Source organism: Pistacia vera, unplaced genomic scaffold, assembly GCF_008641045.1.
Source record: "Pistacia vera cultivar Batoury unplaced genomic scaffold, PisVer_v2 Contig292, whole genome shotgun sequence".
NCBI lineage: Eukaryota > Viridiplantae > Streptophyta > Magnoliopsida > Sapindales > Anacardiaceae > Pistacia > Pistacia vera.
This window is the reverse complement of record NW_022196104.1, coordinates 1,548,036-1,560,844: the sequence shown is the minus strand read 5'-3', so window position 1 is coordinate 1,560,844 and position 12,809 is coordinate 1,548,036. Positions and strand designations below refer to the sequence as shown.

Genomic DNA, 12,809 nt, shown 5'->3' with positions numbered 1-12,809 from the left:
TGTGCGACAACTCTCGGTATTGGAAGCCAAGTTGGATAAAGCCTTATGTCAACCACAATTCACAGCCTTTTCCTTGGAGTCGAAAGTCATTTCTCAAGTGGGCCCCATTGACCATTCTGTCGATTATGTCGCGGTTGTTGTTGGCCACCAATCTACCATTGACCTTCCCTTGGTCCCTCTCAATCATAATAACAACAATGCTCCACCATTGCCGACGGCCCTCACCAAACCTCCCACCAAGCATTTCAATCTCTCTCTGGTGCCGCTGCCAGGCATCATGTTGGCTCACGATAAGGGAACAAATAACTTATTTATCGTGCTAATTTTTGACCCTAGCAGTGGAACTTTCATCGTCTCTTTATTGCTTTAGACCTCATTTGCACCAAATGATTTCTTGTGGTACAGTACCTTGCAACCTTGAGGACAAGGTTGAACCGAAGGGGAAGGAAATGTTAAGATTCTTTTAGAATTAGGATATTTACGCTATTATCTAATTAAAATAATTAGAATATCTTTTGAATTAGTCAATTAGATTAGAATTAGGTGATTAGAATATCTTTTGAATTAAGCAATTAGAGTCCTTTTAGAATTAGAAGAATGTGTAAAGCTATATAAAGCCTAAAGCAATTAGGGTTTGGTAAGCAATAATCAATAAAGTTCTTTTCCCTTAAACTCTTAATTCTCATTCTTCTTGGAGGTTTTGTTTTCTCATATAAAGCAGAAATGTTATCCAATCATTGACAATGTTAGAACGCAAGCCCAAGGGAGAGCCCAACCCAAAAGACTGGCTTAATAGGTGGGAGAGCCCTTAGGCTTAAGTATCACACTTGGTGGGTGTAAGATCTCGATGTAGGATCCTAACATTGCACTCCCATTCAAGAGCCAATGTCCACGACAACTTTCACTCTATTGACACTGACCCGATGGTAGCCATTTCCCCCTTTGGGTAACTTCACTCATCTATTAATTATTTGATGTTGTACGCCCTCCCAAGGAGAGCACACTGCACCTTAATTTAGCCTACAGGTAGCCCTCTCTGCAACCCAACTCTCAACGAGAGCACCAATGTTATAATTTAAGCTCAAGGGAAATCTTAACCCAAAAGTCGGTCTGATAGATGGGAGAGCCTCTAGGATTAAGTACCACATTTGATGAGTGTGAGATTCGGATGTGAGATCCTAGCAGAAAGAGAGAGAGAGATCGTTATGATCCAAATTCGCTGTTTAAGATTCAATAAGCTAACGACAAATCTAAAAGAACATGAATGTCTTGATTCATACCACAGAAAAGGCATTTGATTTGATAGACACATAATATAAATATTTTAGATATTACTTCGTGAATTTTTTTTTTTTAAAAAGTTATAACATATTATGAATTTATTTCATTTTCTTATGTAACATCGGTTAAAATAAATTTTATCTCTTTTATTTAGAAACCATCAAAAACCCTCCTAAAATTCATCACTCACAAAATTATCAAAAATCCTATGATAGTGTATTAATGAATGCTTTTTGAAATGGAGGGGACGTCGATCCCAAGTGGAAAAAGGAAATAAACCCAACAAAATTTAGTATTATTACTGGTACAGTCTACCATTGAATTTTGACCAAAAAGTTAAGAGTTAATGACTTTTTGCCACCCAAATAATGACTTAATTTATAACATTTTTTTACTCATAGATTTTTAAAATATTAATTTATTATCTAAATTTGTATTTTGTTTCTGATTCCGATTTCGTTGCGACCCTATATGATCACTATTCTTTTCTCCAATCATCAGTTGCCTAAACCCCTTGAATCTTACTCTTGTCAACCTCATCAATCGCTGGCAATTAAGCGATTAAAGTTTTTGTAATTGTCTCTCTCAAGTTAAATTCTGATCGGTTCAAACTATTAAAATCTAACTTTTTATCACTAAAAGACTCATCGACCTCAACTCTTCAATAATTCTAATAGTCAAGACCAAGTTTGTTTTATGTTCGCTAGTAAAATATAAATTTAGATAATAAATGATATTTTAAAATTACATAAGTGTTAGTGCAAAAGTATCATTTAAGGAAAATGTCGTTAACTCCAAAAGTAATGATAAAGACTTTGAAAACAATCCAATAGGGATAATAATTTACTGAAGTAGTAACGCAGTATCATTCTATCTAACTTTCAGCATTTGATGACTTGTAAATCACAATAATTTAATGTCTTGTATCAAGTGGATAAAACAAACTCAAATCGTTTCCATCAAATCTTCCTATCATTTCACCAATAATTCTTGGTAGATAGAAATCTTAATGATTTAACACAAACTATCACATGGGCAAACACTGCCGGGCCCGCAATCTCTTTCTGTCTCTTACTACATTTCATTTCTCTCAATACAATAATCTCCTACTTTCCTGGACAATCAGTTCACATCCACAGGACCCTTATCGTCCGGCCAACATTGATTCATTAACCAACGAACAAACCAGATGATCGGACGGCGGGCGGTGGAGTTGGAGCTGGTGGCGGTTGGGCTGCTGCTTATGGTTCAATGTAGTGTGCAGCTGAGGAAGACTCACCCTATGCATGAGACTGTGGATAGAGTGAATGAGAATGGCGGGCCTTATATTGGGATTGTTATGGCTTACCCAACTGAAGAAATGGCCCTTCAAACCTCTGGTTTATTTGTTTGCAACTCACAGATCCCCTGGGTTGACTTGGCAGGTAACACTTTCATTTAACTTCTTCATGTTTGATTTTGAACTTGTTTCTTTCTTTAACATTCTCTTGGTTTCTTGGTTCTTAGGCAGAAGATTCAACATTGGGAAGATTAAGAATGTAGATGTGATCTATGTAATGACTGGGGAACAAACGGTGAGCTCTTGAACCATTCTTATCTTATTGGAAAGGATTTATTTTTATTTATTTCATATCACTCAGTATTAAAATCATCAGCGTCGTTTAGAGAGTATTGAAGAAAAACCCTATATCAACGGTTTTTTGAAAATTTTGTAAGTGATAGGGGATTTTCTATAAGAGAAATCGACATATTCCCACCCAAAGTTTGGTGGAATAGCAAGTTCCTATCCCTTAGTTTTATAAATTCCAGATTCTCAACTTTAAATTAACAGAAAACTATTTAATGTAACGGTTAAAAGGGTAAAATGGTTATTTCAAAGGTAAAAAATTTCAAAATAACATTTCATATTTCAAATTCACCTCATTGTACGACCGGCGATTTTAGGCCATTTTGGCATGTTCCCGACACAGTTGATCCCCCCTGACACCACCATTATAATCCCCTCAAAGCAAGCACAATCAAGGCACAATCAAGGCAAGCTGCAATGCATTATCCTTGAACGATAGATTCCACCGCCGTTAGGATAATGCGTTTTAGCAGTTTTGACTTTGCTTAACATGGAATTGATGGAATCAGATTCGAGAATCCATTATTTATCAAATTTTTCCAACAGAGTAAAGTAAATAAGTGTTTATTTGTTCTAAATTTCTGCACCCTTTAATTAGTTATTTCTCATTCCTTGAGCTTTAATCGCGGATTTTATCAGCTAAATGCAGGTATAACTGTGCAAATTCTACTTGATGTATTTGATATTGAAGGGGTGGTTCATTATGGGACAGCTGGAAGCTCTAATGATTCATTGTCTCTTGGTGATGTTAGTGTAATGAAATATGTTGCCTTCACCAGTTCTTGGAAATGGAAGGTATGCAGTTGAACTTACCTTTGAATTGTCCTTATAGAGGACAAAATTATCCAGTTATAGTACATTTATGGTTGGTTTGTGGCATATTGTTGCTTTTCTGCATTTGATTTGGCACAGGAATTTGAATCGAAGAAAGGGAAATTGCCAGAACTAATATTTGGAGCTTTCAATTTTCCTGAAAGGGGAGAGAATTTGTTGGCAAAGGTTGAGTATACGCCAAGCCAGTTATACTCCCCTGGTAAACCAATGGAAGAGATCTTTTGGCTTCAAGTAGATTCAAAGTGGTTTAATGTTTCTACACAGCTTCAGGTTTGTCGTATCTCTTCATTTCATATGCTTAATGTTGATCTATTTTCATTTCATTTCGTATGCTTAATGTTGATCTATTTTCATCAATAGAAATGAAAAGAGAATCGATTTCTTGATGTTGTTTCTTTGTTGTTGTATCTGATATAACTTTTTGATCTGTTGTAGGATTTAGAGTTACAACAATGTATAAATGACACATATTGCCTACCGAACAGAGCAGAAATTGTTTTTGGACTTCGGGGCTCCACCGCTGATATATTCCTCGACAATGCAGCATATAGAGAATTTCTTTTCAAAGAGTTGAATGTCTCAACTGTTGATGAAGAGAGTGCTGCCATTGTCATGGTGAGTAAATAAATAAAAAATTCATATCACATAGTTCTTACTAATTCAGTCCGAAATTATTGTTACAAATGATTGATGTTTGGTGTTATTGTTGTTTTGCAGACATGTCTGTCAAATGGGGTGCCCTCTATTGTGTTTCGTGGAGTTTCGGATTTGGCAGGCGGGGGAGAAAAGCTGTTGTCATCCAGCCTCAGTTCACTAGCTTCTGTCAATGCTTTGAGTGTTGCAGTTGAGTTTATTGCATTAATTGATAAGGAAAATACAGTTCATGACCACCAAAAGCAGGTATCTTTTCAGCTCTATTCAGAAAAATAGTTAAAACCATTGTAGACAATCTCACCCTTTGAGGGTATAATTTTGACTGATGAAATGTACAATAATAAATGTATCCAAAATTGAAAAGTTAAACTATTGGAATGGCAAATCAGGTTTTTATTTTTTAGTTAAGTTCTTTGCATTTTTCTTTACTATCATGCAAAAAATCAGATCAAAATTCTAAGTTCCAAATTTCAGCTCAAAACAGCCCGTGACACCACCACTGCACCTTGACCAAGGACAATTGCAGCAGCATTGGGCTGTTTTTATCCCACAATGTGCGACAGAAGTTTTGTTTTGAAAAAACTGCCGCACAAAGTTCAAAATCTTCCGATCAATGTATATACCACAATTCATTTATTGCTATACGGAAACAATCTGATAGCGCCAACAACTAAAATCAGGCTTGTACAAAGAATCTATTTCTATTGCTGTAGTTAGTTAATCAAAATTTCTGGCAGAACTAGTTAGGTCTTGCGCACTCTGCAGCTGGTTCAGTTCCTACTTGGCAGGCTTAGTACTTGAGCTGGCACCAGATTCTCCCAATTTGGTATTCAACTGTCATCATTCAAGTTCAATGAAACAAAAATTAATTAAAAACATTGCTTATACAATCTGTATAATGTAATCTTTTATTTGTTTAGTTACTGTGGAACTTATGCTACATAGATTTCACATATACAACACCAAGAGTTCTTATGACAAACTTTAGAATTAAATTCAAATCTTCCTTACCTCTCTACCCAGATGTAGTCCATCTTCAATGCAAGAACATACACCTGTATGCTTTGACATTATTTCTTCTCTCTGAAGGTCATAAGCTTTAGTTTCCACACTCAGTATCTCGTGATCTAGATATACAGTTATGTTGCACCCTTTTGAACAATGAAGCTTCGCAGCCTCTGTAACACCAAGTGAAAAGTAAAAGAGAGACAGATCGTTATGATCCAAATTTGCTGTTTAAGATTCTAAAAGAACATGAACGTGTTGAAACATACCATGGAAAAGGCATCTGATTCGACAGACACACTGGACGGAGGCCAAATAGCAGTCACGATGGCATAGGCTGCAGATTAATGTTTCAGACTTTGGTGCATACACAAATGGAACGTTTGGATTCCTTAAACTCATGAGATTTCTGTTTAGAGATTCCATATACTGTATGAAAGCAGTAATAGTAGAAGCTGACTCTCTCGTATACTCAGTCAGCAACATTGCTTCTTTAACGAGAAGTTCTTCATAAGGAACAAACAACTGCTTGCGGAGACGTGCATAACGATTGCCAGCATCTTTCCCAAATGGAAACCAATCTTTAAGTGCAAAGTTTACTGCCTCGCTGCAGTTAAAACCTGCAATTGTACAATGGGAAGAAGTTAGAAACGTAGTGCAAGCATAGAGAAAGGCACAAAAATAACACAAAGGAGAGGAATGTGAGATATCTTTACCATTATTGAATCCTCCATGATATGCTCTAGGAAAGGTAACAACAAATTCCCCAGGCATCTGCAGAGCCTTGTAAACAGGTACACTATGTTGCTGCAAAATATTCGGAGGAAACATTGTCGTTTTTTCTGCAATCCTCCGGAAGACTCCGTCCTCCCAAGTGGGGGAAAAGTTCTCACTAGCGAACACATGATACATAGCTACCTTCTCAAACTGAAGAGCCTCGTGACTAGGAACACCATACCAAGTTTTCGGCTCTCCAGAGTGAAGATAATTGATGCTGAGAATAGGAGAAGAAGATGTTAATATTGGAAAAGTAAAGAGAAAAAGATTGGAAGACAAAAGAGAGTCATGGTACCTATATAAGTATTGATCTTCCACATGCCAAGCAAAGATACTGTATATCATACCGATGTAAAGCATCGGATCCGTTATTCCCTGAATTAAAACCAAAATTATTTAGGAAAACTGTCAAAGAGTATAGTAAGACACAAAGAACTGAGGATCAAACATCAGTCATCATACCGGAACAGTTCTATTGAGGTGACGAAAAACACTTTCTGGGAGCTTCTTCAGATTCTGAGATTAAAAAAAAAAAAAAAAAAAAAAAAAGAAGAAATCACAAGAAATTAATGATGGAAAATGAATGATGATTCAGCTTAAGTAAATACAAACAGCATCAGGATTACTAAAACCTTCAAATTGCAGTTGCTTGTTGCAAGCTCATCGTTAGGATTAGAGGAAAAGGCGCTGCCTTCAACATTGACTGCATACTCAACTGTTTCTGTATCATGAGCCATTTGAAGCCAAAATCTCTTTTCCGTGTATGATAGAGGACGGCCACCCGCACGAGGAAATCGACGAAGAAACTCCTCATTTGCCTTATGCTCAAAGGTACCATAGGTATATTTCCTGACAAGTAACCATAATGATGATTGATGTCAAATTACTGAAAAGTAAGCAAAAAGAAGAGGAATGACTCCTAATTTACCTGTCCTCTTTGTAGACCGCCCCCTTCGTATCAACCTGAAGATTTTGAACTAAAGCTTCGAATTTAAAGTCCTTGATCTCCTTAGTCAGTACATGAGCAGCAGGAACAGAAACCTCCCAAGGTGATATAATTTTGCAGATTCCTGAAGAATCATCACCAAAAAACATCATCATAACATGTCATCAATGGTACAAAAATAAAAAACACCTTTATTAATGTCGTCAAACATACCATATTTCGAAGCATCAGGAGCAATCTTTTGCAGATAAATTAGTGGATCCATTAACTCCTCCTTTGTTGGACGGTATTCAGGACAGTATGCAATTTCGTTTGTCCATTTTACATGATCCAAGCAGAAGTTATATGCCTTTTCTTTTTCTTTGGCGATTCGTCCATTGCTACGATTTCTCCCTTTAGGCCAAGGATTTTTTTCTTCTATTACCATCCCCAAAAACCTTAAACTGCAGCCCTTTTCTGTTGCATAATTTGTGTTAATCCATTATTAAAATATAAAATTGATGATTATTTAAAGATGTGCTCAAGAAAAAAAAAAAAAAAAAACAATCTTTTATACAATACAATGCAACACAAGATTTAACACCAGCAATGAGAACATATTGATCACAAATGAAAAAAGAAAAGAAAGAATTGGACAGTATAAACATTGTAAACCAGAAGGGCGAGAACTATGTTTCCAAGATTCTAGTCATTTTATTTTTCTTGTTTCCTTTTCTTTTAGTTTCTCGGCAACCAAACAGAAAACATAGAAAGAAATAATAAAGACACCATGAAAAGGGTACGGAAAGGACTTGAATACCTGTGGAAAAGTTTCTTTCTGGGACTAAAATGAGAGTTTCTCCGGGAACATTTCAGAAAATTATGTGACAGAAAATTTCAAGAACAGAGAGAGTTCAAATGCTAGGGGCTTTCGCGGTTTTTATAACCGTCACGCCGTTAAAAAGAAATAATCAGGTATTATTCTCGTAAAGTCATAGGTGACTATGAAAGTTGCCACGCGATATATTTGAAACGTGGGTCAACATTGATAGATGCTGTAAGGAAAAAGGTTTGTAGCCGCGCAGCAGGGGATCAAGAAGCTGTTATTAGGGCGGAAAAATATTTGTTCCTTAATATTCAAAATTACTTTTTATTATTTAGAAATAATTAAATAAATTTATATAATTTATTTTCAATTTTATTGATTCTAGTCCATGCTTGTAAAAGAGAACATATTTTTTTGGTATAGTTACTAAACGATATTAATAAAAAGAAAATTTTAATAAAAAGAATTATAATTATGCACTTAAATGATATAATAAGTATTAATATATATTTAATATACAATCAAATAAAAACAATTTTTTTTAGAGGCAACATAATTCAAAACTAATTTGAATACACATACATACAAAGCAAATGTACGAAAGTAATGAGATTTTAGAAGTGATTGTAGGTGATAAATAAAAGTTGTTTCGGTATAAATATAATTAAATTGTAGGAAAATAAAATTGTTAAAAATATTATTTAGAATTAAAAAATTAATTGATAATTAATTATTTAATAATTATATTAAATAGCCTTAAAAATAATGGTTATTTTTTTTTTTTTTTTAAATTTTGCACTATATAGCCATCTTATTATTTTAAGGAAAAGAATGCACGTACGTATAAAAGCTAAACATTTTTTCTCATTTCTCTCTAAAAACAACAATTCTCTCTAATACTAACCTCTCAATAAACATCAACAAATATTTACTTTAGGGACAAAAATGTATTGGATGTAATGCTTATAGTCACTACTTAAAAAGATATTACAATTTGATTCCTCTGTCAAAAGCATTGTTGGCGATCTTTTGGTTTTATTAATATTTGAAAATTATAGTACTGAAAAATGCAAAAAATATAAATTCTACTGCAAGTGACCAATTGCGGCTTGCTACAAGAGTGACTTGACATGAATATTGTGTTTTTTTTTTTTTTTTTTACTCAACCACTAGTTCTAAGTGAATGGTAATCCAACTTGTGACCTATTATCAATCAAAGAAGTTCGAAACAATGTTTTAATTAGGTATGTGAGTCGAATGTACAATGAGTTTGTGAGAGGACAAGGTTTGAAAATGATCAAATAAGTAAATTACGAGAGATCTCGAAGCCAAAAATAAAATTGAAATCATGAGAAGTACTAAAATATGTTGAAAAAATAATTTTTTTACAATAAAATGGCTAAGCAGCCTGACATAGGCTATATCAAGATTGATATTTCTTAGTGTAAACTGTTAAATCTATGGTTGAGTCGAACAAGGATAATCCTGTGAGGATGAGGCTATTGACAATCTTGTAGACCTACAATGACAAATAAGAGTGAACACGAAAGACTTGGGGGACACTGACGTGGCGTCGATCGTAGGCACCCGACGTTGGCTAAAAGCGGGATAGGGTTTATCGAGAATCTTTGCTAGAGCGCGATTTAGTGGCAGAGAGTGGTTAGAACACGGCTCTACAACGATTATGGGAGTAGAGTAGTCGGAACTAGGCTCTATAGTGGGAAAATGCGGTGGTTCTTGGGAGAATGAACCTAGTAAGCTAGAGAGAGGGATAGTGATTGAATGAAGAATGAGAGGCTAGCTTAACCTCTACTTTTATAGAAGGCTTAATAGGGTTGAGTCTTTGTAAAACTAGATGTTCTTAGAGTAGGAGTTTGAGTAAATACGAAACTTGTAGTACTAGGACTCGGAGTACTAGTTCATGTAAGAATAAGAGTCTTGGACGAATTAGGATATATATGAGACTTATAGTCTTGTTGTGGAATGAATGTAGGTTGGTGGGCCGGAGCCTGAGGTAGCTTAAACTATAGAAAGGTCCAACATGTGGAGTGGCCTAAAATGTAGGTTGGCCCAATTTGTAGGGTGACTTATATCATGCCGTTATCCAACTCATAGAGTAGCCCAATTGTGGAGTAGGCTGACTTGTGGTGTGGACTAGCTCATAGAATGGGCAGGCCCATAGAGTGGTCCTTCTTACAAAATGAACCATCTTGCTGGATGGTCTTCCCACTGGATAGGTTTTGATATGGGCCAAACTAGAGTTAGGCTGTGGCACTGGGCCATATGGTGGACATTGAAGTAGTCCTTTTGTTATTGGGCCAACCGTAGTTGGGCCTTGGCATAGAGCCTTTTGCTATTAGGCTAGTCTAGGGCCCAATACAGATTTTTGCCTCAATACTATGACGTTATGGTTTTTGGTAGATTATGGAGGTGCAATAAATTGCTATGAGAGACTAATGTTGGGAGATGATGATGACACATGACTAGAGTTCGAAAAGCTATAAATATTTCACGGTTTTTCGATTCAACTAAGGAAAAAAACGAAATGAGCAAAATAATTCAATGGATGACAAATAATTTGTAACTCAAGTTTTTATATAGGATGTTGAAGAAAAAAGAGATAAAGACTGGAGAAAATATAATTCGTGGCATAAATGAGAGAAAGTGAGATATAGAGTATTGATGCTCATTTTTTGGTCAGCCAAATAAATGATCTTTTCCCTCCCTAGATTATGCGGAATTGATCTCAGCTCGTTCAATGCAGAATTTGACCTACAAAGCAACAACGAAGTCCAAGGGACCAATGAATGGTGTACTACCGATAACCTTCTGACACTCAAGTCAGTTCACTTATATTTCCCTAGTCCAATGCAATACCCTGAACTGTTTACTTTAGACTTAAGACAATCAACTACCCTTATGACATTGGACTCACCAGACCCCAAAATTACTCCTTTGTTGTATATATAATCTCCATGATTGACTCTTAGGGAGGCTGTGTTTGGTTAAGGATAATAGGAGATTATTGAGGTAATGTCATCTTATATTACTTGATTACCACGCTTGGTTGTCAAGTAATATAAGATTCCGATAATCTTTCAATACCAATAGGGGTGTTTGGATGGGTGTGATATTATATAACGGGGGTAATATATGTTAAATTGATTAGATGACCATGTTTGGTTGTTTTGTAAAAAAACATTCCCAGAAAAAAAAGATGTCAAACAGTGCCAATTCGGGGGTAAGTTGGTGATAATAATATTACCTGGGGGGAGATCTATTATTAAAACTTTCCTCCGGCTGGTAATCCAAAATTCTGTCCAATCTTACCCCAAAACAGTGGACAATGCGGACGAAAATAGCCTTTGCTTTGTTAATAATTATAAAATAGCCAATTCGCACAAACAGACAGATTTGTCCTTAGTTTTTAAATTTTTCGGACGAAATTGCCCTGGTTATTGTCATTATATTTAGAAATGCCACGAAATATTGGTGTACCCATATTATCCTTACATATTTGCATATTGTGACCAATATGCCCTTGGATTTCAATAAAACTATAATATATAAGGAAAAAAAAAATTCTCAACCCTAACACAACATTTCGAATTCCTTCTACCCTAAACCTCTATCAAAGTCGCTAAAGTCTTCTTCTTCTCAATCTAGTTCATCCCGACATCAGTCCAATCGCCATTTTCCGGTAAGTCCCTTGCCATCTTTCCATTGTTTGTTTCGTGCGTTGTTTGGTTTGGGTTCATAACCCTAACTTCTGCCTTTTGCATTTGTCGTTCATCCACCATCTCTGCCGTAGCAATATCGGGACTTTGTTTTCATCTGTTTGCTCCCAACAGCACTCCAATTGCAGTTTTTTGGTAAGTTCCTCGCCTTCTTTATACTCACTAATACTAGCCTATTGAGAGGGTGGTTTTGTTTCACTTTAGAGAGGGTAAAATTTCCTGCAATAATTGATTTGAACCTCAAATCAAATGAAAAGAGTTTGAAATGCTTTGGTTGCTTCTTTAATGTCTTGTTTTTTTTGCTTCGTAGTGGTCCATAGTGTATCTGTTTTTGTAAATTTCCAAGCATCAACCCAACTCATTTGACTGCATCGCAGTGGTCCATAGCGGGTCCATATTATGAGGGCCCAAATGTGGGTTCTTCGGCTTGGATCACTAGGTAGGGTGGTCTCGTAAGATATGACTCTATAAGATTTCGTTGGTGTAAAATTTTTGTAAATTTTGACAGTTTTGAGGGATTGATGTGAATTTTTTATGATGTTTATGTTGGTTTGTGTGATGGATTTTGAATTTTGATGTGTGGGATGTTGAGAATTTTATGAGTGTTTGAGGTGAATGTTGGTTTATATGGTGAGATTATGAAATTTGATGTATACATAAGAGATTTTGTGATTCTGTACTATTCATTGAACGGTAGTTTGTGTGTTTTATGCTTTGCGAATTTGGGAGATTAAATTATGAACTTTTTGGTAAGTTGAGTGTCTTCAACAGTTTGGCTTCTTGCAAGTCTATACTGTTGGCATTTGTTTATGATCTTTATGTATGTTCTTCAATAATTATGTTGATTCCTCAGCTATGTTAGGATGTTCAATTTACGTCACTAGGTAACTAGATTGCTTAATTAATTTTAGTGCTTTCAAAGGTAACACTAGCGATAGGTTATTCGCCTGCAGTTTGTCCTCCATCTCTTCTGTAGGAAGGTCTATTCTTCGACTCCATCTCTTTCGTCGCGATAGCATTCTGGTAACTACCTACTTGCTGTTTTCAAGTATTTTAGTTTATTGTGAATATATGCTGCAGTGGCTTTTTGTTGGTTTAGTATTGGGTTTGTTTGGCTTTAAGGATGTCAAATTGAACAATTAG

At 35.6% G+C, this 12,809-nt stretch overlaps 2 protein-coding genes across 2 annotated transcripts; one reads left to right on the top strand and one right to left on the bottom strand.

The window, feature by feature from the left end:
• Positions 1-2,470: 2,470 nt before the first annotated feature.
• Positions 2,471-5,139, top strand: LOC116134952 (bark storage protein A-like). The gene is made up of 7 exons (XM_031420627.1): positions 2,471-2,705; positions 2,788-2,855; positions 3,548-3,703; positions 3,821-4,012; positions 4,178-4,357; positions 4,460-4,642; positions 5,134-5,139. The coding sequence occupies exons 1-7, from the start codon at positions 2,471-2,473 to the stop codon at positions 5,137-5,139; spliced, it is 1,020 nt and encodes a 339-aa protein (XP_031276487.1).
• Positions 5,140-5,173: 34 nt separating this feature from the next.
• LOC116134950 (lysine-specific demethylase JMJ706-like) lies at positions 5,174-7,551 on the bottom strand. Its single transcript, XM_031420626.1, has 9 exons — positions 7,338-7,551; positions 7,107-7,248; positions 6,811-7,027; positions 6,641-6,694; positions 6,474-6,553; positions 6,118-6,395; positions 5,671-6,021; positions 5,408-5,574; positions 5,174-5,230 (listed from the first exon to the last, which is right to left on the bottom strand). Exons 1-9 carry the CDS (start codon positions 7,549-7,551, stop codon positions 5,174-5,176), a joined length of 1,560 nt encoding a protein of 519 aa, XP_031276486.1.
• Positions 7,552-12,809: the final 5,258 nt, after the last annotated feature.

Coding starts and splice junctions, on each gene's coding strand:
- LOC116134950 (XM_031420626.1), bottom strand. CDS start 7,551: ATGGTAATAGAAGAAAAAAATCCTTGGCCTAAAGGGAGAAATCGTAGC. Junction 6,554..6,640: donor ACCTCAATAGAACTGTTCCG/GTATGATGACTG, acceptor GTTTTAATTCAG/GGAATAACGGATCCGATGCT. Junction 5,231..5,407: donor GACTACATCTGGGTAGAGAG/GTAAGGAAGATT, acceptor GAATGATGACAG/TTGAATACCAAATTGGGAGA.
- LOC116134952 (XM_031420627.1), top strand. CDS start 2,471: ATGATCGGACGGCGGGCGGTGGAGTTGGAGCTGGTGGCGGTTGGGCTG. Junction 2,856..3,547: donor TAATGACTGGGGAACAAACG/GTGAGCTCTTGA, acceptor GGATTTTATCAG/CTAAATGCAGGTATAACTGT. Junction 4,358..4,459: donor AGAGTGCTGCCATTGTCATG/GTGAGTAAATAA, acceptor GTTGTTTTGCAG/ACATGTCTGTCAAATGGGGT.